Source organism: Epinephelus lanceolatus, chromosome 19 (assembly GCF_041903045.1).
Source record: "Epinephelus lanceolatus isolate andai-2023 chromosome 19, ASM4190304v1, whole genome shotgun sequence".
Classification (NCBI taxonomy): Eukaryota; Metazoa; Chordata; class Actinopteri; order Perciformes; family Serranidae; genus Epinephelus; species Epinephelus lanceolatus.
This window is the reverse complement of record NC_135752.1, coordinates 28,935,897-28,963,044: the sequence shown is the minus strand read 5'-3', so window position 1 is coordinate 28,963,044 and position 27,148 is coordinate 28,935,897. Positions and strand designations below refer to the sequence as shown.

General features: G+C 41.0%; 1 protein-coding gene across 1 annotated transcript; it reads left to right on the top strand.

The window, feature by feature from the left end:
• The first annotated feature begins 318 nt into the window (after positions 1-318).
• Positions 319-26,299, top strand: LOC117270130 (uncharacterized). Its single transcript, XM_078161976.1, has 13 exons — positions 319-1,000; positions 5,790-7,764; positions 9,872-10,246; positions 10,669-10,708; positions 10,940-11,085; positions 16,345-16,377; positions 16,697-16,783; positions 16,900-17,100; positions 20,014-20,193; positions 21,111-21,323; positions 22,279-22,398; positions 22,683-22,823; positions 25,796-26,299. Exons 2-13 carry the CDS (start codon positions 5,866-5,868, stop codon positions 25,865-25,867), a joined length of 3,507 nt encoding a protein of 1,168 aa, XP_078018102.1. The 5' UTR covers positions 319-1,000; positions 5,790-5,865; the 3' UTR covers positions 25,868-26,299.
• The last annotated feature ends 849 nt before the right edge of the window (positions 26,300-27,148 follow it).

Below are 27,148 nucleotides of genomic sequence, written 5' to 3'. Positions count from 1 at the left end.
CTGGGCCAGACTCTGGACATGACTGCTGTAAATGATAAGTATTTGGACATTAGAGCAAAAAATTAAAGAAAATAAAAATAAATAATAATATAATAACCTGTCTCTTTAAATAATTCCTGAGGCTGATTCATGATATACTTTTCTAATTACTGATAAACTCAAGAAACTCAATGTTTCTTCAAAATTCAGCGATTAATTATTGAAACTATGTCACTTCCGGCCGCCATCTTTGATTAGCCGGAAATGCACCTGCTGTTCCTTGTCACTTTATTTTTAATTTCACAGCCGTTGGAATATTATTTCAGCTGGAGAGTCTTTGAGAAAGCTGGAAATGTTCTCACAACGGAGGTGTGGTGTCATTACGCGACCTGTGCTTTTTTTTTCCGTTAACATAATTTGGAAAGAAAGATTCAGTCTAATTTTAGCTAACATTAGCTTAGCTGGCTAATTTTCGTTTACCGTCTGTGTTAAGCTAGCTAACTGAGAGCTAGATGTGAGAATTTGTTCTTAACTAACAGATGTGAGGACCATTTTTTTCTCCTTGTCCAGCTCCTTCAGGTGTTTCAGTAACTCAGGAGCATCTTGATAACACCAGGAAGATCCTCAGTCAGATAACAGCGACACCACCGACAGACCGTGGGAACATAACAGCTCAGGGTGTGAGTGTTGCAGCAGGCGGGCAGAGGCGCAGCAGCACTTTGCAGGCTGCTGCTGATGGAGAAGGTGGGATGAGGCTCCACTCATGGCCGTTGTAAAGAACTGTTTGTGTCTGCAGCGCCAGCATCAGCAGTGTTTGTAAAGGCGCTTTGTGCATCGCTAATCCGCTCTGATGTCACGGTGGAGAAGGAGGGGCTGAACGAGCTCTCCGCTTTAATCCGAGCAAGTTGTCTGGAGGGACAAGCCGAGCCAAGCCAACCCGAGCCAAGCGAGCAGGCACGGGAACAGGGAGCGATGTGTACTGCAGCAGCCGAACCCGGGCCTCTCCTCCTCTGACATGCAGGTAAATGAGTGAATGTCCAGTGACAGGAAGCCGGGTTTAATGTGTGGGCTGGAGGGAACGTGTTAGGTCGTTTCTCCTGATGGCGGATCCGACACCTGCGAGATGTAATTTGGACCATCAGGAGGAAAACAGGGAGGCATTTAGACAGGTGACAGTTTGCTGCACTTTATTTCCCCACATAGATGTCAGGCGCCTGAGGCATTGAGCTACAAGGAGAGACGGTGTATGTGCCTCCCAGCATGTACAGTACGTGTTTCATATCTAGTACAACGCCATGATCATGCATTAATTGTATTTGAAAGAGGAGGGGTGCTGGACTGATCAACTGATAATGAGTACAGATCCCTAAAGGAAAGGCTTTTGCTCCTTTTAACATAATAAAAAAATCGGTCAAGGCCATTGGAGGGGATTTAAGAAGCCAGCAAGCCTTCAAAATAAAAGCACTTGCCAATTTGGCACTTGTTCATGGATTAATCTTCTCCCCCTGGAGCAATGGCGTAGTCTACATGTAAACACAATCTAAGTAATGCGACTATTGATACATCCCACCATGGATTCTATGCCTGCTGAGTGAGTGTGGATGTCACTGTGTGTGTGTGAGTGTGAGGGAGAGATGGGAGGATGAATCATGCTGTCAGGAATAGAAAAGATGAGAATCTTCCAAAGTGAGGACAGTTGCAGCTAATGATGATTTTCATTATCGGCCGATCTGCCACTTCCAGGCATTTTCTAGATCAATCCTTTGGTTCATTAATTGTCAGGAAATGGAGAAACTGCCATCACGACTTCCTAGAGCCCATGGTGATGTCTTCAGATTGCTTTTTTTGACCCAAAGATCAATTTAAAAGAAGCAAAAGTAGCAAATCTTCACATTTGAGAAGCAAGAACTCGGTATTGTTTTCCATTTTTGCTTGAAATACATAAATCTAGTATTGAATTCTTTACATTTCTGCTAATTGACTGATCTATCGACCAGTTGTTTCAGCACTTGTTCAGATTTTAGGACACTAAATTATGAGGTTTGTACAGTACTGAGGCCTGCATTAAGAGCAAAATTTATATTCTAGACTGAATCTGTTTATACAATCTAATATAATCTCTGATATGAGGCTTGATACTACTTGCATAAAGCATTTGGTTGCTAATTTTGTGACCTTTCAATGTTATCTTTTCCTGATCACTGCACCACCCACTTGAATAACAGTCTGTTAACCTCATCATTTTAACACAACATAACATAATAACACAGTCATGTCCAGGATCATTTTTATACCCTGCTTTCACCAGATGATTTTTCATTTTTGCTCCTCCTGGATCCTTGTCATGTTGTTTTAAACACGGTGTTGTTTATTGGTCTTGTTTACTGGAGCTGCAGGTGCAAATTAGCTTAAAGCTTATCCAGGTGGTGTTGCTTGCTTTTAACAACAAACAAGCAATCAATGAAACTACTAAACAGAGTCATATGTATTAGTTTTCAGAGCTTATTTAGTTATTGAGGAGGGTGAGAAATGAACAGTAAATGCTTGTATCTGTAGAACTCATGACTGTTTTTTAAAATTTACATTTCTTTTGTGTGCCTTCTTAAATCAGCAATAGTCTAGTCAACCCCAAATTAGAGCTCTGGGAAATTGCATTGGTAATTTTTCCCCACTTTTCTGATATTGTTTTGACTAAATGTTTAATCTGTTAATGAATAAAATAACAGACAGGTACACTGATAATGAAAATAATATTAAATTGCATCTGTTACATTGTCGTTAAACCCTAGTTTTAGGTATATAGCCGAGAAAGTCAAAGGCTAGTGAATAAATTGAATCAGTTCTCCCAAGTATGTATAGCACACACGTGTTGTTGCCAGTGTGTGCCTGTCGGTCAGTATAAGATCAGGAGTTAATGGGCTAGTAAATCCCCCACCCCGCAGCTTTCACTGCAGCCTGACAGATGGAAGTGCAGTGCTGGGCTCGCAGCTCTACAGGCCTGTACGTTTCACTGCCACGCTGCCAGGGCCATCTGTGACCCGGGCAACCCTTCCTCCCTTGACCCCCACCCTCCGAGTCACCCAACCATCGCGGTCCTGTCCTAAACTCCCGGCACACAGGGACATTAGCCACCCTGGGGGCCTGCCCTCGCTCCTGCTGCGTCCCTTCGTGTTCCCTCAGTAGCAGTTGTGGTCCGCGCTCAGATTACAGGATCAACATTAACCTTTTGGCCTCCGTGTCTTCGCTCTGTCCACATGTTCGATCTTTTTAGAAGTCCAGAATTTATATATATCTGCTTATTTAAGATGACAACCACATCACTTAACATTCTGCTACCTAAATCAAATTTGAAACGTGTTGATTCAAGAGGAGCTGCAGCAATTGACAGAAAGCTTATCATTAGTTTACTGAGGTTACAAGTAATCCACTCACATGTATACAGTCAGATAGGTTGTAAACAAACTACTAAAGATGAAAACAGGAATGAAAATTCAAAAAGATAAAACACGTTCAATTTTATTAGCAGTTCTTTTAAGATTTCTTCACAAAAAAAACAACAATAATGGTTTTGTTTCCAGTCAAGTATACAATAAGTACAGAGTTGAGTTGAGGGATCTTAATGAGAAAAATCGAGATGTCTCTGGCATACAGTCCCACATTTATGCCTTCTGCTGATCATTAAGTCAGATAAATAACTTATGAAAGCGGCCTCAGTGAAACATATGGAGTAGCAATAATGAGAAAGGCTTTTAAGCTTTCATGCAGACGTGCATAAACAAGCTTTTGCTTTCTCCAAATCAGACCATACAGTTGTCTCTATCGGTGACCTTTTCTGGAACCACTTTATTATTCCCGAAGCATCTAGTTCGATTACGTTCTGGTGTCCTTTCTCAGTGTGTTGACCTCGGACACGGTGACGCCTGTGATAACTGATGGGTACCCTGATAGCCTCGTCATATTAAATGAATATCAAAACTGGGCTTCTCACTCACAGAGGGCATTTATTATTCAGATCGCCGCCCTATCCATCGCTCTCTGTCAGGTCTTATCTGATACCACAGAGATGTCCCTCCTTGTCCTTCTGCCCTGCTGCCTCCTCCTCCTCCTCGTCCTTTTCTCTCTTACCGTCCCGTGCCATCTGCCAGCTGTCGGTGGACGGATGAATGTGGTGCAGATTAGAGTGCACTGCACACCCAGATGAATCCCTTAGGATTTAGGTTTTCACTATTAGCAATATGAAGACTGGGAGTTCCCGGACTGATATCCAATATCCCTGTATTATTTTCTTTTTAATGTGTATCTATAATCTCAGGTTGGAGAAATGTTGCTTAAAAAGCCTTAAATGTTTTTAAATACTAGGCCTTAGAAGGCATTAAACAGTCTAAAATTCGAATTTCTGAGGTCTTAATTGCCACAGATATTTGATCTGATTTTATTTAACCGTCTTTTAATTCATTTTTGTGAAAATGATTCTAGCTCGCATTGAAGGCCACATTTCTGATGCTGTAAATCTTCAAACCTGCCACTTAGGCTGTGCAAAATGCCTGTCACAATATCCCAGATCCAATGTCATGTCTTTGTATTGCTTGTTTTGTCCAACCAACAGTCTGAAACCTAAATACATGCAATTGTCAATAATAAAAAGCAAAGAAAAGCAGCAGATCCTCACATTAAATGGCAAATGACATTTGAATTTTAGTTTTCTCACATTCTTTAGACTAAATGTTTGATCAAAATCAACTGATTAATCAATTAAAATAATTGTTAGCTGAGTCCTAGGTGTCTTAAAGGAATACTTCATCCCCCAAATGACCATTTGTATATTAATTACTCACCCCATGTTACGTTAAATTCTTAAAGAAAACTTTGTTTTTCTTGCATGCTTCCGTGGTGAGAGAAGAATCCAAAAATGGAGAAAACTTTTGATGAATTGAGGTCATAGGGGATTTGTGTTAAACAACATCAAAACGTCACTTTCCAAACTCTCACACACAACTCGTCCAGTACAATCCAAGTTTCATTTATCTACTCATATGCTCAGTGCTTCCCAAACGGTTAGCCCTTTTCAACAAATAAAACTTATCTATGCTCTCTTCTAAGCCAAACTCCATAAATAGAAACAGTAATTTTACCTTGCTGAGCATGGGAGCTGCTGCTGCCTCAATCAGGTGGTCTGTGTTATTGTTTGACTTTGGTGTTTTAAAGGTTCAGCTCAGATTCACCAAAGTCACACAATAACACAAACAAATGAAGTGATCGAGGCAGCAGTAGACCAGCAGCTCCTGTGTTAAGTCAGCTAAAATGACTGTTTTTGTCAGTGGAGTCTGGCTTTGAAGAGAGCACAGATATGTTTAACTTTTGGTTCAGTTCAGCTTCAAAAAAGGGCTGTCTGTTTGGGAAGTACTAAGCATGAGACTTGGATTATACTGCATGTGTTGTGTGGAAGAATTCATACCGAGATTTCTCAGTTTTTGGATTCTTCATTGACTGTGGAGGCATGCAAAACAGTTTTCTTCATGAATTCAGTTTTAACACAGGGTGAGTAATTGATATATAGATTGTCTTTAGTGGTGAGATATTCTCTTGACACAATCCAAATGTCCAAGAATGTTGCCAAAATTAAATTCAGTCAAAAATTAACCATATTAAACAAAATATCTGCTCAAAGCAAGACTGAGAAGCAAGTATTCAATGCCATTAATGTTCAATATCCAGCCTTAATTAGGTTTCTGTTTTACACGTGAACTTAAACCTTTTCTTGGACCTCTTATGCATGTCATTAATCCCTGTTAATATCCTGTCTCTCCCAGGCCGTGCTATGAGCGGGGTTTTCTTGGAGACAAGAGGAGCATGTTCTGAAAACTGGAGTCGGATCACACCCCAGCCATGAGCCACAAGTATCAGGGAGAGGCGTCCGGGGAGGCAGGTGAGGAGCACAGGTTGCCTCCGAGGAACAGGCAGCCCAACGGGACGTCACCCGGGGAACCTCCTGTACGTCGGTCCTGGAGACCATGTCAGATGCTCAGCCAGGATGGAGAACTGAATCCCCATCACCATCATCATCATCATCACCATCACCAACACCACCCACCCACAGGTCGCGGACCTCATCGGCATCGCAGGCGGCCTCCATCAGGGCAGGGACAAAGCCAGGGTCAAAGCCAGGCTCAGAGTCCAGGTCAGGTCCCGGCAGTAACTCCTCCCAGGCCAGACAGGGACGAGAGTCGAGATGCTGAGCCTCGTCCTGTCCAGCAACCCCGTCCTGCTGTCACCCGTTACCGCCGTCATGGCGACCCTAACCCCAGGCTCAGAGGTCACAGACACAGGCAGCCAGTCAAAGAGATGCAGGACCTTTCACCTGGTGCAGATGAGAGAGAGGGTCCAGTAGAGGTGAAGGTGCAACAGCGCTCCTCAGAAGATCCTGTAACCGACCAGTTGCAGGACAGAGGATCTCCTCACCAGACTCCTGTTGCAGTCGTCACCTCCACCCACCTCTCACCTGGTCCTGCAACCTGTAACATACAACTTCCTGCCAGTCACACTCCTCCTGTTGAGGAAGAAGAGGACCTCCAGGAGCATAAAGCAGAGTGTGAAGATGAACTGGAGGAGGTAAAGGAGAAGGACGAAGAACCAGAACAGGAGGAGGATGATGGAGACCACCACTTGACCACAGGTCACTCCAGCTGCAGCCATAATGACACGAAAACAGTTGATGACGAGGCAGAGGAACGTGCAGAGAGGGTGGAGGAGGATCAAGAAGAAGTGATGGATGACGTTGCGGAGGACATGGCAGCTCAGGGAAGTGAAATCACTGATCTCTGCTCTGACACTGAGAGCGCCGCCTCGCTCAGTATGGATGGGCCTCTCCACAGCCCGCCGCCACTCCACTCCCCGACTCCTCCTTCGTCCCCTGATGTTCCACCTTTCCCCCAGCTGGACCACTTCAGTGAGGACGCCAGTATGAGCCCTCTGCCCGACAATGACCTGCTTCCTGAAGATGAAGATGATTGCTCTGAATCATGCTCGCTGTCTCACACTTCCTGCTCTGACTCTTATCCTAAAACCTATGCAGACTTTTATACGGAGTCCCACCAAAAATCGAACCCAGAGCCTATCTACGATTCGTACTCAGAGCCAAAATCCCATCCTAACTCTTTCCCTGAGCCCCTTAAGACCTCCTACCCCGAGTTACACAGAGAGCCTCGCAGGCAATCTGGTCGGAGGACTGAGTCTAATGAGGCCCAGCAGGAGTCCCGCCAAGAGCCCCGCCAAGAGCCCTTTACCAGCCATAGACAGGAGAATGTACCAAAGGGAGCTCCATCCTCCCCCACCAAGGGCTCCCATTATGCCCCAAGGCAGGGCAGAAACCACAGCTTGCATCACGCCCCGCTGGACCGCTCTGTTGGCTGCAGGTTGCACCACTATGACGGACAATCTGACGGCGAGGGGGACAGCACCAATCAAAGTCCCATTCCCAAGAGTCGTAGGCAGGCACCCAGACAAGCAGAAACCCAGGCCAAGAGCCCCTCGTCTGGGCAGAGCAGCTCAGGAGAAGCCCAGGAGGAGCGAAGTGCGATGAGTCTTCAAGGGGAGGACGGTACGAGGGGCTCAGGAGACGCCATCAGCATGGCAATTAAAGACATTAAGGAGGCGATCGAGGAGGTGAAGATTAAGACAATACGCTCCCCTTACACACCTGATCAGCCTGTGGAGCCGATTTGGGTGATGAGGCAGGAAGTCAGCCCCACAGAGGAGGCGTACCCACTGCAGACTACAGCCGGCCATGTAAGTATGATTTCACTCATCCTTAAAGCTCCCAAAAGACTTGCAGCACTGTGTCATCTGCTCCTGTTAGAATTTCTTAAGAGCCTTCTTGGGGCTAAGTGACTAATGGAGACAACAATTTAAGAAATTGGTCTAGTGTTGAGTGTGACGGCTGCAGACGGCAGCCGGGAAACAGGCTGCGATGTAACTACTCACCAAATTACATCCTCTTGAAGTGCTTGTTTTTGCCACTGACAGGCTCAGATTGTTATTTTAAGTGTTCAGCAACATTATGGAAAGGATCCCTACAGAGGTGGACCTGTTTGCTTAAGAGTAAGATCCTTTTTGTTTAACCAGAAACAGCCCTGAAATTGCCATCACCAATTTCACCAGACTCCATTTAAATAAACAGTAATTTTAGCATGTATAGGGCCAGCATATTTTCACATGAAACTGGCTGAATTAACGGTTTATTTAAGCCAACCAGTCACCTAGTGATTGTTTAAACAGTCTTAAGAAAAACCAGGGTAGCTTTTGTGAGTTTAATTTTGTTTCTGTCAAGTTTGAATGAAGTGGGTTTTACAATTATTAAATCACTGTTTATTTAAATGGAGCCTGGTGCGTTTGGCGATAGCGATTTTGGGGTTGTTTATGGTCAATCAAAAAGGATCTTAGTCTTTAAGAAAAAGGTCTCTCCCTGTGGGTCCTTTCCATAATGTTGTCAGACACTTATATTAACAATTGGAACCTGTCAGTGGCAAAAACGAGCACTTTAAGTGGACATAAATTAACAGCACTACAGTATGAAGCCTGTATTGCAGCTGTCTCACTCAATACTAGACAGATTTTAAAAAGTGCAAGTCCATTACTTGATTAGACACGAAATGTTGGAAAACAGGGACCAGGTTGAAAAATACCAAACTTACCGCTTAGGTAGTTAATAATAAATATGGAAATTAGAGCAGTGTGGCTTTGGGATACAGTCAGTTACAGTTATTTGGACTAAGCATCTGGTAAGAATAGATGTATTTGTGTTTTCACACAGATTTTTTACAGATTCTGTAAAGGAGTACATTGGTTCAGACTGATATATATATATATATATATATATATATATATATATATATATATATATATATATATATATATACATATATATATACATATATATATATATATATTTTTTTTTTTTTACCAGTTCTTGATGTTTCTGTTGTCCTATTTTGCAGAGTTCAGTTAACAGGGTTTTCTCATGTTGGTGGCAGCTCAGAAAATGATTTATCAAACAGAAACTGAACTGGGTTGAATCCCCAAAAGTGCTGCTAGCTTTTTCGCAGATCAGCCCTTGTACTAATTAAAGGCAGTGAAACTACAGAGTATTTGTACTGTTAATGATGTTTTTTGTTTTTAAATCAGATCTTTTTAATATTCAAAACAAGTTCCCAGATATATCTTTTCAGGAGCACTGCTAATTGTTGGGAGTCTGTATGAAGCAAGACATAAAAGAATAGCGAAACATTTTGGGGACTATGTTTTTTTGCTTTATTTCTGAGACTGAAATGAGAAGATCAATATCAGTAATGTCCCTGCGTTATGTATGTACAGAACATGTTTAGCATAGCTTAGTATAAAGACCAGAGGCAGGAGGAGACCTTGCTACATCCAAAGTGAAACAGTATGCATACAAACTGTAAGCTCTAAAGCTGTCTTTATCTTTTTATATCTTGTTTGATTAACACAGGAACATAAACAGAATAATAAAAGTTACAATTGTAGGGTTGTATCATTATCAAGATTTATTTCTTCTCCTAGTGCCATTTCTATTTCTCTCCCAAAATGGAGTACTGTACCTTTAAGGCTGTGCTGATGAGTGACATTGCCCAAGGAGTTTGGTCTGCAGTGTTGCAATAATTAAATTGGATTTCATTGCTTTCGGGAAGTTTTACGACAAGATTTACATCCCGGGCTCTCATTTCATTTCGTGTTACTTGGAGTGATGCCCAAATCCTGAATCATGTATCGTCATAAAAAGGTGCCAGCTGAGTTCCTGTAGATGCTTTGCAGTTTAAAAAGAGTGATTTAAAAAAAAAAATACTTTTTCTATTTTCTCTCTGTGTCCCTCTCTCAGTCTTCTCCTCACTCCCCTGCTCAGTCTGTGTCTGAGTCTCCGTCCAGATATGCTTCAGTCCCGGTTCGGGAGCCAGTCAGTCCACTGAGAGCCGAGTCAGCCAGAGCACTTCATCGTCAACAGTATCACCAACAGCAGTCCCAACACAACCATCACCACCACCAGGGCCACCATTCACAGCAGAGGGACACCGCCAGGCCGCCACAGACATACGCACAGCAGCAACCGTATGGACACATGCCGTCGAATCAGCACCACCAACGTCAACATCAGCAACAGATTCAACATCAACAACAGCAGCAGCAGGTGCCAGCTCAGCGGCCACGACCTCCAGCTCAGCCACAGTCGCCTCCGCAGCCACCGTCTGTCCAGGAGGTGAGAGTTTGCAAATAAACATCAAGAAGTTACAGAAAAAAGATTCTCCTTATACCTCCAGAGCTTGCCTGAGACTTGTCATATAAGTAATCCAGTGGCAGTAGTCTGCACGTCCACGGGTGCACTGCAAACAGGAACCTTCAAAAGCTAATTCCAGGAATTTTAATGCTGCCAATTTGTCAAAATTTTAACAATTACAGGCTTTAAAAAAAAAAAAAATCCGGGCTCAAGTTGCAGACCGTTGCGTAGCTCTGTGATGATAAATCCTGCAAAAACATTCATCATTTACAAGGTGTTTATCTGCCAGCAGCTAAATGGCTGACAGCAGTAAATGTCTTGCAGAATTTAAATGAGTTAGGAGAGACCTGCAGTATATGAGTAGAAATAATAAGGGCGTCTTTTTCCTTTTTGTTCCTTCTCAGCTTCGCAGATCTCTTCCTTCATTCCCTACATTTGTGGACGGTGAGTGGACTCACGTATGAAAATATTAATTATTTTTATCTGTTGACATAATGATGAATATTTGAGCATATTACATGAAACCATCTGTTAAGTTTTGTTTATTTTATGGTCAAAAATGTACCAATATTGTAGATATTGGGTGTGGTTTTGCCAGATCACTGTCACATGTTTGTTTGCTGGTATGTATACATGTTTATAAATGAGCCTAACGAGTGCATCTGGTCCACGCAGTCCCGGGACCATGCGACCCTGAGGACCTTATTGACGGCATCATCTTTGCAGCGACCTACCTGGGCTGCACCCACCTGTTATCAGAGAGGACGCCCACGAAGAGCGCCCGCATGCAGCAGGCACAGGAGGCCATGAGCAGAGTGCGGGTGAGAGCACACTACAGTTTATTTGATTTCATCATGCAGTTATATCATAGTGGAGGAAGAACAGGATAAAAATGACTCCATTGTTCACTCACTATAGACACTCAGTAGTTTAATCTAACGAGAGCAGAAAATTAAGATTTTGGACACTCATCAGTCATAGTCCTTTTGCATCATTTGCATTGTGAGATTGTTAGCAGAAAGTAGAATACATCCCTTGCACATCACCTCTTCTGCACTGTAGTAGGAATATTCGAGGGCACTCTATACAGTAGTGTTAAAAATTCACAGTCAGAATTTAGACACTCTTATTTCAGAAAAATAGGCATTTTCAAGAGCTCAAAGTGAAACTGTGGTATTTTTCAACCTGGACCCCAAAGTTAACCTTTAACTTGTTAGAAAATACTCCATTATTAGTTTTTAATTTTACTGGTACAATCTCTGCCTATTTCAGGCTGAATTTGGGGAAACCAAATCTAGAGTATGCCTATTTTACTGGACCTTAAAAACATGGACTCTAAGGTTCAGCATTTCACTAAGTATAACCATCATGTAGCCTCAGTATAGAGATGAAACAAGCTGACACAGCAGATATACATAAGCCTCGTTTCCACCGAGCAGTCCGGTTCAGTTCAGTTTGGTACACATTAGAACGATTATTTTTCCGTTTTCATATTGAAAAGTTGTGGATGGTACCAACAAAACTTGGTCACCATTTTTGGTCCCCCCTCTGTTGGGGTACCTAGCACACAGATCTGGTACTAAAAGGTAAAGCTGTGAACACCGCAGTTCGTTGATTGGTCAGTAGAGGACGGTCACTCTGCTCAGGGCTGAGTTGTGGCTGGTTTTGAAGGTTATGTAACCACTGTTCATACTGTGGAGAGTTTTCCATACATTAGTAAACTAACACTATAAAATGAAAGGATGTTTTGCTGCACCCTGCTGTTAAAAGGCTTCTGCTGACAGCTACTGGCAACTTTAAGGTGGAATGTTTTCTTGCATGTTACTCAGTGCATGAAGTGACGATGTGACGCAATTAACACACCTTAAATGTCAATATGACAACTCTGACCACTCCATTTGTCTCTATGAGATGGGCTTTAGTGATGATTTGATCCTTAAGCGTTTAAAAAATGTGAATACATTTACACTGGATTATGTGAACTGTAAAATCTATTTGCCCAGTTGGAGAAAAAACATGACGTTCAGGTGTCGTTCCGGTAAGCTCTGGTAGCTCTACACCCTGCTCTTGCCCGAGGCTCATTGCACAAACCCGCTGTTTTTAAATATCCCATGGAGAGAGACTCTCACTGCAACCTGTCCTGTTTTGTTCTAAAAATGTCGGCATGCCAACCCTTTTCTGTGGACGATAAATGAGGTGCAGAAGTTCCTCTGTATCACTGGTGAAGAGGAAACGCAGCGAGAGCTGGATGGGGCAGTGAGTAAAAAAACCCTGCCTACATTTAAGAGTGCTGTCTGTGGTGGAAATGCTAAACGGATCCAGGGTCTAGGTACATGTCCATTAGGGTTACTTTTGTTTCTTAAGGTACTATACCAAAACATTTTGGTGGGGATGTGGCTTTTGTGATACTGTCAGACAATGTGGTGTAAGATAATTTTCACAACCAACATTTTTTAATTAATAATAGTGCTTTACAACAGATATCAGGGAGCTCAAAGATTAAATCTGCATCTCCTTGGTTTGGAGCTACATTTTCTAACACACTTGGACGAATCATCAGTGATGTAACTGAGGTTCACTTCATATTTTGGTCTTTTAAAGTCAGAAACCCTCAGCAGGCAGCACAGCCAGCGGGCGAAAAGTCTCCGGGTTTGTGCACAATGAATCATCCACACATCACCGCTCCTGATCCGCAGTCATACAGGATTTTCTCCTCAGCTCCACTCGAACGTTATATAAACTCTTGATCAAGGCTGCGAGACCCTGGAGACTGTAGACCCCGCTTTCTGCTCCAGTCGCAGTGCATGATGTCAGACACATCACGCAAAGGAAAAACATTTCTAACATCCATCACAGGGATTAAACTAAGTATATCAGTGCATATAAATGGGACTTGTATGAGATATTATTTCACATTTGTTGTATTTTGCTGTTGACATGAGAAGAATCTTTGCGTTCCCTGTGTGAGTGCAGTTTGACTCAGCTGAGGGCCGGTGGTGTCAGGGAGTGAGTGTAAAAGATGGCTTACAGTGACAGTGTGGCATTCAAACACAGAACAGTGTGAGTGGGAGAAATGGGCAGTAGCACGTTGCCATTTTGAAGAGACGAGCGGAGAAAGTCAGAGGCAGGAAGAGGACACGAGTTGAGCCCAACTCTGCTTTCCAGACGGCTGACTGACAGATCCAGGACATCGCCTCCGTTAAGGTCTGAGAAACCTACAGGGAGGGAGAAATTTAAAGACGGCATAATGATGAGTGGGATACATAATAAGTCATTTTACTTTTTTCGAGTGGAAAGGACAGAGAGGAGGATTGCTGTCTAACGGGCTGGGTGAGCTGGCATCTCACTTACAGGGATCTGACTCAAAGAAGGGGGTGATGCAGAGAAGCGATCTGATACCACTACTCCTTTTTTTCCACATTTAAAATCTGTAAGCCTGTGTCCAACTGAGGAAAGGATTATGGGTTTAAAATAAACTCATACATGCACCCTTACATATATAAAATACAGAGATGAAGAAATTGCTAGTACATTTAATATATATTGAAAAAATGGCTGTTAATGTTTAGATGTAAAAAAGTAAACTTAATAAGAGTTAATAGGTAGCTAATGGTCCAGACTGGAGCTGATAATTCTTAGCTCACAAACTCAGTTCAATTGTTAAACACAAATAACATAAAAGTCTGTGTGTAAAAATCTCTTTTTTGAACGAGGACAATCAGTTCAGCAGGCTAAGCTGACAGGAAGTTCCAGGACTGTATATAAAGAAGGACTCTGTTTGTTATATAAGATGTTGCCATATATGAAGTGAAATACTTGAGGTGACATGGCTGCCCTTAACAGAGTGATATAATGTAGCGTCCACCACAGTTCAGCAGTTCATCCTGAGTTCATGATGATCAGCGAGCAGCGTGCTTGAGGTGACAAAAACTGTTGAGGTCGCTCTGTGTTCAGAGAGTGTCTGGGAGCCAGTCTGAAATAGGCATAAGACGATATGAATCATATCATAGAATAATAACCATAGAAATATTCTTAAAATTAACATTTAAAATGACACTAAAACACTTGACCTTACATTTTGTTGAGACATAAATTTATTGCATCATAGATACAATAAGACACATCTTTTTTTAGTGAAAAGCCAGGCTCAAATTCAACATCAAATTCAATTTTTATTCACAAAAACAGATTAAAAAAAAATACAAGTACACTTCATGAGAAATAATGGAAATGTGAAATGGGACACCCTGATATGCTGGGATGCAAAGCTTGAGAACAGTGGCCCAGATATGACACAAATTGTGTTTTAAAATAAGTTTACTTACATGTGTCTAGATTTTAAAAAAAAAGAAGGTGCATGTAATATACAGGTGGCGCAATGGTGCAGTGGTTAGCAGTGTCACCTCACAGCAAAAGGGTTCCTGGTTTGAATCTGGGGTGGGGTAGCTTGGGTTTTCTCCAGGTACTCTGGCTTCCTCCCACAGTTTAAAGACATGCAGGTTAATTGGTGACTCTAAATTGGCCGTAGGATTGAATGTGTGTCTCTACGTGTCAGCCCTGTGATAGTCTGGTAACCTGTCTCGGTGTACCCTGCCTCTCGTCCAGTGTCAGCCCAGAACAACTTTCCTGACCACAACCCATGAATACTAGTTAGTAAGGTTGAGCAGAATACTTGGATGAAGCAAGTATCTGATACAGATAATGCACTTTTTACAAGCAGGAGTATCATCTGAGTAAAATGTGTCAATATCTGTGCTTGGGATGAAAGATAATCTAACTTATCTTACTCTTGTGTTAATGAGAAATCCAAGGCTTAAATTTGAGGCTGATTTGTAAATAGTTTTATAATAGATATAGCAACATCTTATCAACCCACATCAATCCCTGGCTTAGAATAGCAACCTCAGATGAGGCCCCACCTACAGTTTTAGTTTTTTGTGCAGTTTTAACCCCAGCCATTCAGAGTACAGATACAAATACTGACACAGATACTGGTGTGCTTGCTCATCCATTGTAGTTGGCATTATGTGTCAGCTTTAATAGAAGTCTGAATATCACCATTTATACATGTCAGATTTCAATTCAGCAGAAGAAGAGTTTTTACATTGCATACATGGTCGAGGGCAGCAGCTATTGATTTTCTCCGTTATTGATTGTCCTATCTGCACATTATTTTCTTGATTAAGCTATAATTGTTTGGTCTATAAAATCTCAGAAATTAGCAAAAATGCCTCATGTCACATTTTCATTTTCAACATACTATGTTTAATACATTATTAATGCCTTAGTAACACCTTTGCTTATCCTACTGCAACAAGTCAAAATGGCTGTTAACATATTAACATTAACAGTGACTGATTACATCTGACTAAATTTGCGACAGTGTTATATCCGGTGGCTGTTGGCCAAAATGTTCACACAGTTCAGTCATTAAAAGTGCAGCTTTCGCAACTTGAAAATTACATCTTTAAAAATGCAATTTTAATATAACGAGTCTAAATTGTTTGAGCCTAAATAAAGCTTCCACAAAGTGTGCAACATATAAGCGCCATCTCTGTTGAAATAAGCTGTAGTCTGATCCAGGTAAAAGCTACAGTCCTTTTTGATTTCACAGATTAAATCCACTCTAATCACATCCCTGCTGATGAAGGTGAGCAGACAGATTTGGATTATAAACCTTAAAACAACACAGACGTAGTTTAGAGAGGAAATGGTGGCACAAGCCAACATTTGTAAACACAAACCCTGAGCTGTCAGGAGGCGTCTGGCACAAACACATGCGACCGCTTGTCTGTCTTCAGGGTTGTTTGTGTCACACTGATGAAGAGGAAACTTTTGATCATGTTGGCTGTAGGGGCCTCTGGCAGCCTGCTGTTGTCAGATGTGATAGACAGCAACATCACCATCTCTCAACATGCACACACCCAACGTACACCTTTAAGGTCCTTTTGTCCCTTAATTTGTCATTCGGAATGGAGGCGGTGAATGAGGCGATTGGGTTGTTGTCGATCCACTCTAAGCTATTTTCTTATGCTGTTGTCTTGATGTGTTGTTTCTATTCTGCTTTCTGATCACTGCAGGCTGCACAGAAGCAGGCGAAGAACAGGAAGAAGGTACGTTTGTTCAGTTTGTTCTCTTCGTCTCTCTGTAATTGTATGTTTCATGTACAAGATGTCTTAAATGTACAGAAATTTAAGGGTCAAACGCTAATGATAGACGAGGGGAACATCCGCGAAGGTGTGATTGACATTGATTGTATTCTTTTGCGTGTAGATTGCGTGAGACATCTGTGTTTTTCTTTCATTACTCTTATCCGTAGCTGTTAGATTTGATGGCTCTTGACAGTTGTGACGCCCGCTCTGATCTTCTTCGCTGTCATTCGTCAACCTGTTGCTTCTTCTTTTCACTTGTTGTTTCTTTACGGTTGTACAGAGCCCCGACAGCGAGGCTCCGTCCACTGCTGAGGTCGATCTGTTCATGTCCACGCAGAGGATCAAAGTCCTCAATGCAGACACTCAGGTATAAAAATAATAACATGGAATTCTGACCCTACTTCATCAACATATACCTTAGATCTCTTAGTAGCATACAAAGAGAGACGATGATTAATTAAGATGTCTTTTTTGGATCGTCAGGAGTCTCTAATGGACCTGCCGCTGAGGACCATCTCCTACATAGCTGACATCGGTAACATGGTGGTGCTGATGGCCCGGGGGAAGATGGTGCGCTCCCGCAGCGCACAGGAAAACCTGGACCACACAGCTGAGCAAACCACCATGAACCACGACGACAGACGGCTGTACAGGATGATCTGCCACGTCTTCGAGTCTGAGGATGTGAGTTATTAATTATTAATCTGTTGTTGTTGTATTATTTGAATCTACTAGCATATAAATCATACTGCTTGGAAGATTGGGTGTATTGCTTGCCACTGTCTGGGCAGGAACTGATCCAGGAAATCTACATTTGTGAGCTGAGGTGGGATGAGCTAACAGAAATCCCCATGGTTGACTGTGGCATTACTAAAACAGCACTCAGACATATCTTCTAAATACACTAGAGATTTGTGAAAAGTTATTCTGGACCTGAAACTCTTCTCATCTCACTCCCAGCAAGACAAACACTGGAAGCAGGGGAACTTTCTAGCCTTCACCAAAAGCAAAAATACACCTTTCCACAACTCATTGTTTATATGTTGTTAGCTTGTTAGCATGTGAGCAAGTTGCATGTACATCTACGAATCACCTGGATATTGTTTAGAGTGAAACTGTGAACTTAGTGATTAGGACAGGACTTCTAGGAGTAGTTAAAGGGGAACACCACGTAAATTAAGACTTCTAGTGTATTATTAACATGGCCTGGGGAAGTTCAATAAATATATGTGAACATGAGCTACTCTCTTGAAGAGGAGGAGGAGGAGTAAATCTCAAACTTGTGATGTCCTAAGATATAAAGTCTGGAGCTGCTCCTTAATCAGTGAATGGGAGACTGATTTTGTGGACCCACAGAATGTTTGTTTTCTTTTTTATACCCAAATGAGCATTATCCTATTGTAGTGTTCTCAGCTCTGAAACACGAAATGTCCCCATATACTCAGAACATTCCCGTGGGTGCTCTCAGTGTCAACTATAACATCTTCCCACTTCATTTTCTTTGGAGCAGTAGTAGACTTTATACCCTATGACATCCCAAATTTAAATTTCAGCACTCTAGTTTTTGGATTTGGAAAAAGACGTATGTTGTTAACAGTAAGAGTCTTAAAGAGCATCTGATCTTAAACATGATAAAACACATGTCAGTGTCTGCAAAACATTTCAGAAATGGAGAGAAAATGTTGCTAATAGTTTAACCTTCTGTTAACCGGAGCCAAAGCCTCACAGCTCTGGCTTCAAGTTCATGTTTACATAGCTAACGTTAGCTAGAACATCTAATCAGTGTGTCCTCCACCTCACTCTTCATCACTACAGACAGGAGAGTGGGCCCTGGAGACAGACCCTCAGTCAGTGGCTGTAGCAACTCAAACTAAGCCAGCACAGGGGGACTGGTCAGCCCAGACTCTGTTGCTGCTGTTTCACAGGTTAGACCCACAGTCACCGGCCCGCTGTGACTGCTGAATTTGTGTTAACATGGCCCCTGTCCAGCTGCCCTCCCCTTGTTAAAGCAGTCCACAGTGGCGGGAAGTGAGGCAGAGGGACTCTGGGGTAGCTAGCTAGTTAATTCTTGTCTCATTTGTTGTCTGATAAACACAGTATATGAAGTGCATGAACATGCCCATACTTGTCTGGTGGGACAGGCAGAAAACTGACTATCCCCCTTTTAAGTCACAATATCAGATTTTCAATGTCAACTTGATGAGAACAACGCAGTCCCAGAACCCACTGGCTGTCAGTCTTGCAACAATTCAGCCTCTGGGTGCATTGGGGTTCTGGTGTAGCCTAGACTTCATCTTCCATGTGCTGGTCTTTATTTATGGTCAGATTAATAACTTGAGATGAGAGATGACGAATCTCTATAAACAGGTATCTGCTTATGAATACAGACAATTTAATTTAAAAAAAATCCTGCGCAGATGATAGATGATGGGTTCCTGGATTGCATTTTGGTCCAGGCTTTTTGGTCTCCACACGTATGATTTACTTACATGCTACCAAATCCTGCTCAAATGTGATTGCTCAATACTATTTGGACTACAAAAGGAAATCAGAACACTTATGATACCAAAACTTTGTCCTGTTGCTTACAGATTTCACATTCGTATGCAGATACCTGTTGACAGAGATGAAGTATAACGTGTAAATATGACAGCTGTGGTGCTGTTCGAAGCCATGTTTGATTAAGTGAAGTTAAAAATTCCCACCTGCTTCCAGTGTTTGGGCTAGGCTAGGCTCAACATGTCAGAGACACCTCGGTTAAAAAAAGAGTACTCATTTACACCCGAATATCTGCTACTCTGAAATACATTAGCAGTAGGAGAGGCACTCCTGACACCCTAAATTATTATGCATAAAAATACTCAGTCTGTTCAATCTGTTCTGAGAGAGAAGGTCAGAGAATTTGGCCTTTGGAGGAGCTGCAGTTTAACGGATATCCTGGTGTATTACAACCTTGGTCTTATTTTTGTAGGTTTGTCCAACATTCCCTTTATTAATAATAATAACATAGCACTTACTAAGTTAGTTGCTTAAATCTAGGAATACATGCTCATTGCTAAAAAAAACAAACATTCTTCTGTTTTATTTATTTAGAGGTTAACACTCAGAAACTCAGCTATTCCACTTCATTATGTGTTGGTGTGCCCTGCCAACATAAGTAAACAACTCGCCAATTAGTGCATGGAAGTACAGCGTGACATCCTGTGTTTTTTTTAGTTTTCACAGCCCAACCTCGCCCACTTAAAAATCAGTAAGGAGAGCACAGATGGAGAACTTAGATGAAATATCCAAATCTGTTGTAACGTTCACAGAATTCTTTTCATGTAGGACCAAGTACACACAGCAAGAAGCTGTTTGAGAAAGTGCGTCGTCAGGGTCTTTAAGACTCGATTTTAGAGATGAAGTTAGAATAATGTCTAGGTTAGGGTGAGGTAAGATGAGGACAGTTAAGGAATGCATCATGTCAAGAATGGTCCTCCTGAGCATGGGGTGTAAACAAGCCTTTTAAACAGGAGGTCTGTGCTCAGTTTGTCTGTGTAGGGTCAATTAAAGTTACCGTCATTCACAAGCTCTTGTCCTGATCTTCCTCTCTTTCAGGCCCAGCTGATAGCTCAGTCTATCGGTCAGTCTTTCAGCGTTGCCTACCAGGAGTTCCTCAGGGCCAACGGCATCGACCCTGAGGATCTGAGCCAGAGGGAGTACAGCGACTTGCTCAACACTCAGGACATGTACAACGATGACCTCATCCACTTCTCAAAGTCAGAGAACTGCAGAGATGTGAGTAAACCAGCAGGTGGCAGCACAGTCACAGGAGTTTTTAATTTACTCTGTGTGCCTAAATTGAGTTTCTTCTCAAAACTAAACCGCTGCTGTAATTAATACAAAATACCACTCCACATATTGACACCCTTTTATATGTTGTGTGATGTCTAAACCTTCTGTACATGTAAAAACAACACATCCCCTCAGTTCAGGTCAAGTCATGTTAATTAATATTTGGACGCTAATGAGCCAGTGCCATTATTTTTCTGCTCAACCGACTCTGCTAGTTTGCCTTCCAGTGGTTCAAATGAGCAGCTGGTTTTGGAGTCACAGCTGTGTGACAGTTTTAAAAAATCAGATGTCGTTAGCCCCATTATGAAGGTGAATTAGAGATGCTCAACCTGGTCTGACCTGAGACCCCCCCATCACACTGCTTCAAACGCCTCCCGTCTGCTCACATTTTTCAGAATTGTGCAGTCGTCTGCGAAAAGCTTAGAGTGGGCTCAGCGTCACTGTTTCAGGTTGTTTGGATGACTAATTCAATAAGAGGGATTTTAAAAAAATACTTCACCCTCTGTATGACCATTTGTCATCAGTTACTCACCCTATGTAGTGCTGCATGTATGAAGAAAATTCTGTTTTTCTCGCATATCTCCGGTGATAGCAGAATCCAAACTTCATGATAAATTGAAGTGAAGGTGCCACCTTTAACAACAGCAAAAATATATCCAAGTTATTGATATAAAAATGTTCATTTTGGTGGTGATATATTCCTGAATTTGAACTGTGAATGTTATGTTTCCAATAGTTTATTCATCAAGACAAATGTCCTTTTCAAAATGGTTACAGTACAAACAATTACTTTGCGATGAGTTCACTGTAATCTGTCTTTGAAAAGTTGTACGAATAAATCTGTACGCGGTTCTCTGCAGGTTTACATTGAGAAGCAGAAAGGAGAGATCTTGGGTGTGGTGATTGTGGAGTCAGGCTGGGGGTCCATCCTCCCCACCGTCATCATTGCCAGCATGATGCATGCTGGTCCGGCTGAGAAGTCTGGTCGACTAAACATCGGAGACCAGATCATGACCATAAACGGAACGAGTTTGGTGGGTTTACCGCTCAGCACCTGTCAGAGCATCATCAAGGTAAGCTGGCATTACAGTTACTTAATTCTAATTCTGTTGTTTGTTCGTTTTTATCTCTGACAGGTATGAGCCTGGAGGGGATCATGGGTTGGGTCTCGAGTGTATCTGTCTGTCTACAGCTAATCTTGCAAACTGCTGGACCGATCAGCCTAATATTTTATGTGCACATGACTGTATGACTGTAAGCTCAAGGACTTCTCGTAGCTCACGGTGATCCACAACAGTTCAAAAAACTAAACTGTTTTATTGTCTGCTAGCTCCTCACTCCTCCTAGCCAGCTGAAAGTGGCTGCAAGATTTGTGGAAATTGTCTCGGCTAAAAACAACGAATTTTATGTAGTCTGATGAAGGCCACATTTTGGCTTTCATTGTGTCTCAAAAACTGACATCTATAGAAAAGTTTGGTCTCCTTTTAGACTGGAGCATCTGCAGATTATTTCCATTCCCGATATGTTGTGATCGACTAAAGTTAAGCACAGTATGAGATTAATAAATCCCCATTTTTTGTTGTCTTTGCCGCTGTTTTGACTGTAAGGGAACCTGGAGGGACCGTTTCAGTGGCCCCAGCTCTACTGGCTCCCCCAAGTCCCCCAAGTGTAGACCTTCAGAGTTTGTTGATTTGGCCATGTTTGGCCAGGCTATGTTCTTAAATGCTTTATTTTTTGCCTGTTTTTTGTGTTTATTGTTGTTTGTCCTACAAAGTTCATAGTACCATTACAAATGACTGCATTCTACATACTACATTCATCCTCCTATTTACCTTGTAGGCTATCCATAGGCCTATTTCACATACCGTGCCTGTTAGCAGGACAAATAATTTGTGGTATTGGACGGCCCTTTAGTCTCGTTATAACGCGGGCACATGGTAGCCCTAACTATCTCCTCATCTTCCACTGCATGTTTTTACCTTTGTGATGTCTGTCTCCTGTAGCTAATGAGACTCTGTCTCGTCTCAGGGTCTCAAGTCTCAGTCCAGGATCAAGATGAACATCGTCAGGTGTCCTCCTGTCACCATGGTGCTCATCCGCAGGCCGGACCTCAGATACCAGCTGGGCTTCAGTGTCCAGAATGGCATAGTGAGTGTGGGGGCTGATCACCTCCTTTATAGCACACACACACGCGCGCGCAGAGGATGTGGTTGAATTGTGGTCCTGCTGTGGAGTAATGTTCTCTAAAACCAGTGCGAGTTTCTTAGCAACAGACATAAAGTAGTGATTGTTACACATTTACAGTATTTTCATGATTAGTCTCAGTGACTGTCACTGGGAGTTAAAATATTATCCTCTGCTACAGCTGTCTTTGCTGGACACAGCCAGTTTGAGTCCACTTCTCCTGAGTTCATAATGTTCTCTGTGTGCAGATCTGCAGCCTGATGAGGGGAGGCATCGCTGAGAGAGGAGGCGTCCGCGTTGGTCACCGCATCATTGAGATCAACAGCCAAAGCGTTGTGGCAACGCCTCACGAGAAGATCGTTCAGATTCTGTCTAATGCCATGGGAGAGGTAGGAGCTCTGAGTGTCTCTTTAAAATCAAGATAAAGACATTCTGAAACATACAAAAACATTTGTTCCTACACAAAGTCTGCCAGTAAGTTCTACCTTTTTTTTTTTTTTAACATACTCTACTATGGGTCATTTTGACTTTTGACTTTTTTTTTTGTTAAATTACTATTCTATGGCTTTTTTAATTGATATTTTTTTTATAACATTTTACTATGGCTATACTATGGCCCTTTTGAACATATGTTATGACATGACTTATAACTTTTATAACTATGACTTTTATATTTGTAACATACAATACTATGATCATTATGTTTTTTTATAACATATAACTATTAATAACAAACTATAGTGTGACTTTTTATTATTCAGTTTTTATAACATGCTATACGTTGAATTTTTTGGGGCATTTTTTTTAAAAAATCATACTATGGTATGATTTATTTATTTTTTTTTATATTTATTTATTTATATATATATTTTTTTCACTATTTATTATATTCTATACTATGGCCATTTTTTAAGCATTCAATACATTGAACTTTTTGGGGGGCATTATTTTATAACATACTATAGTATAACTTTAAAAAACAACAACTTTCTATTATATACTGTACTATGGCCATTTTATAACATACTATACTTATATATATATATATATATATATATATATATATATATACAGTACAGGCCAAAAGTTTGGACACACCTTCTCATTCAATGCGTTTTCTTTATTTTCATGGCAAGAACCAATCAGCTAACTAAAGAAAAACGAGTGGCCATCATTACTTTAAGAAATGAAGGTCAGTCAGTCCGGAAAATTGCAAAAACTTTAAATGTGTCCCCAAGTGGAGTCGCAAAAACCATCAAACGCTACAACGAAACTGGCACACATGAGGACCGACCCAGGAAAGGAAGACCAAGAGTCACCTCTGCTTCTGAGGATAAGTTCATCCGAGTCACCAGCCTCAGAAATCGCAAGTTAACAGCAGCTCAGATCAGAGACCAGATGAATGCCACACAGAGTTCTAGCAGCAGACCCATCTCTAGAACAACTGTTAAGAGGAGACTGCGCCAATCAGGCCTTCATGGTCAAATAGCTGCTAGGAAACCACTGCTAAGGAGGGGCAACAAGCAGAAGAGATTTGTTTGGGCCAAGAAACACAAGGAATGGACATTAGACCAGTGGAAATCTGTTCTTTGGTCTGATGAGTCCAAATTTGAGATCTTTGGTTCCAACCGCCGTGTCTTTGTGAGACGCAGAAAAGGTGAACGGATGGATTCCACATGCCTGGTTCCCACTGTGAAGCATGGAGGAGGAGGTGTGATGGTGTGGGGGTGTTTTGCTGGTGACACTGTTGGGGATTTATTCAAAATTGAAGGCACACTGAACCAGCATGGCTACCACAGCATCCTGCAGCGACATGCCATCCCATCCGGTTTGCGTTTAGTTGGACGATCATTTATTTTTCAACAGGACAATGACCCCAAACACACCTCCAGGCTGTGTAAGGGCTATTTGACCAAGAAGGAGAGTGATGGAGTGCTGCGGCAGATGACCTGGCCTCCACAGTCACCGGACCTGAACCCAATCCAGATGGTTTGGGGTGAGCTGGACCGCAGAGTGAAGGCAAAGGGGCCAACAAGTGCTAAACACCTCTGGGAACTCCTTCAGGACTGTTGGAAAACCATTTCAGGTGACTACCTCTTGAAGCTCATGGAGAGAATGCCAAGAGTGTGCAAAGCAGTAATCAGAGCAAAGGGTGGCTATTTTGAAGAAACTAGAATATAAAACATGTTTTCAGTTATTTCACCTTTTTTTGTTAAGTACATAACTCCACATGTGTTCATTCATAGTTTTGATGCCTTCAGTGAGAATCTACAATGTAAATAGTCATGAAAATAAAGAAAACGCATTGAATGAGAAGGTGTGTCCAAACTTTTGGCCTGTATTGTATATATTATAACTTTCTTGGGGCATTTTTTTTTTGTATGACTTTTTTCCCCCTTACTTTTTATAATGCACTATACTATAGCTGTTTTGGGCATTTTTATAGCATACTATACTATATTAATATTTTGACATATTGACAGTTTGTAACACTTTTTAAAACATTTGTCAAATGACCATGATCACATTTGTAACACTATATTGTACTATTTTTTAATTTTTTACTATGCTATGGGTGTTTTTGACCTGTTTTAATAATATATAACACATTTTTAAAAAATACTATTAATTTATTTGGAATTGAATTAAAGTAAAGGTGGGTGGGTTTAATGACATACTATAAATTTTAGATCACATTGTTCTAACATACTATACTATGAATTTTTTGAAACATTTTTTGAAGCACACTATACACGGATCTTTTTTTTTTCCACATTTTTAGAAAATACTATGACTTCTATTTGAAATAAAATTGAAGTAAATGGGGCTGGGTTTAACAAACATACTGTACCATGTAACATACTACACTATGCCATTTGTAACATACTATACTGTGAGTTTTTCTTTTTTGGTAACATTTTTAGGACATACTACGCCTTCTTTGATATTTTCTATAACATACAATACATAGAACTTTTTTTCTATGTTTTTTTTAATTTTTTTTTATTTTTTTACATTTTTATAATTTTCTATAACTTTTGTAATTTGAATTGAATTGAAGTAAATGGGGGCTGGATTTAACAACATACTACACAGACTTTTTAAAACATTTTTTTATGACATACTGTACCGTAACTTTTTTTAATGGCACTTTGTATCATACTGCACTGTGACTTTTTTCTGATATTTTCTATAACATACTATACTATGACTTATTTTGGACATTTGACACAATATAAATAGAAAAAAGAAACAGTCCTGCATGTTCAGATGCAGACACATTAATTAGCTTTTTTTTTTTTTTCCAAGCAACGTTTTTGGTTGTGTTGCTCGTTAAATCTTTGGTTTCTTTCTGCTCCAGATCCACATGAAGACGATGCCTGCAGCAATGTACCGTCTGCTGACAGCACAGGAGCAACCTGTCTTCATCTGAACTCACACTTCTTCACATCACTCTCCATCTTTACTACCGTCCATCCATCTTTTCGTTGTTTTAAATACCTTTCTCCTCTCTGTATCCTGTTTGATATCACTTGACTTGCCTTAATCTGTACAGTACACTGTCATGTAAACATGTACATCTACAGTATGACAGCAGAAGACAGATTACCACACTAGGCTGAGTGTTAACGTGATGTGTTATGTTTGACCAAAGAAAAATTGTGGATTTTGTTGTGAATATTTAGGTGGCAAACAGAGTAAATATTACCTTTGGTTTAATAGCTGTAATATCTGAATGTACTCTAATCATGTTGGACCTATAAATTGTCAGGGTGACCCAAATGATAAAGAACTTTTAAACTGAACTGGTCAAGTTAAAGGGGATATGCATGTACAATTCTGCTGAATAAACTCTGAAGAAAAAGCAGTGGTCAGTAAAGTCATGTTTGTTTTATTCCCAAGGATGTGACCTGAATGTAGTTGGCTGTTAATTCTGATAAATGAGTGAGGTTCCAGTTCAAGAGCGAAAAGAAATGACTGTAGCAAGGTAGGCCAGAAAGCTTTGAAACTCAGTCATTATCCTACTTAAAAAATGTTCAGAATGTAAAATATTACTATTCATTTTACTGTCTGTGCAGAGGTGGGACTGTAGGCAGGATTTTGAACTCTTGAGCTCACCATGAATGCCCCAGAGGAGCGAATGTGCACTGCTTTGCTCATTTGAACACTTAATGCATCTTGTGGCTCACTGTGACAGCACATTTTCACCTGCTTTAGTGGGTGGCAATATGGAGCAGGTGTAACACTTTAAAGGGATAGTTAACTCCGAAATCAAAACTACATATTTTCTCTACTATTATAAATGTAGATTGTTCTGGTGTGAGCTGCCGAGTGTTGAAGTTGCTTGCCATAATTTGCCTTCTCCTGAATTACTTTTTTTGGACATTTCTTACAACATACGAAACTATGACTTTTATTTTTAGACATTTTTCTTTTTTTGTTAAAATACAACTTTTTGGACATTTTCTACAACATACTGTGACATTTTTTATATTCTTTCTATATATTATAAAATATGTCAGACTTTTTTTTTGACAGTTTTTAAAACACTTTTTCAGCATTTTAGACGACATACTATACTATGACTTCATGTTTTGGGACGACATACTATACTATGACTTTTTTTCATGATTTTGGATGACATACTATACTATGACTTTTTTTATGGTTTTGGACGACATACTATGCTATGACTTTTTTTCATGATTTTGGA

Coding starts and splice junctions, on each gene's coding strand:
- LOC117270130 (XM_078161976.1), top strand. CDS start 5,866: ATGAGCCACAAGTATCAGGGAGAGGCGTCCGGGGAGGCAGGTGAGGAG. Junction 10,247..10,668: donor AGCCACCGTCTGTCCAGGAG/GTGAGAGTTTGC, acceptor GTTCCTTCTCAG/CTTCGCAGATCTCTTCCTTC. Junction 22,824..25,795: donor TGTCTAATGCCATGGGAGAG/GTAGGAGCTCTG, acceptor TTTCTGCTCCAG/ATCCACATGAAGACGATGCC.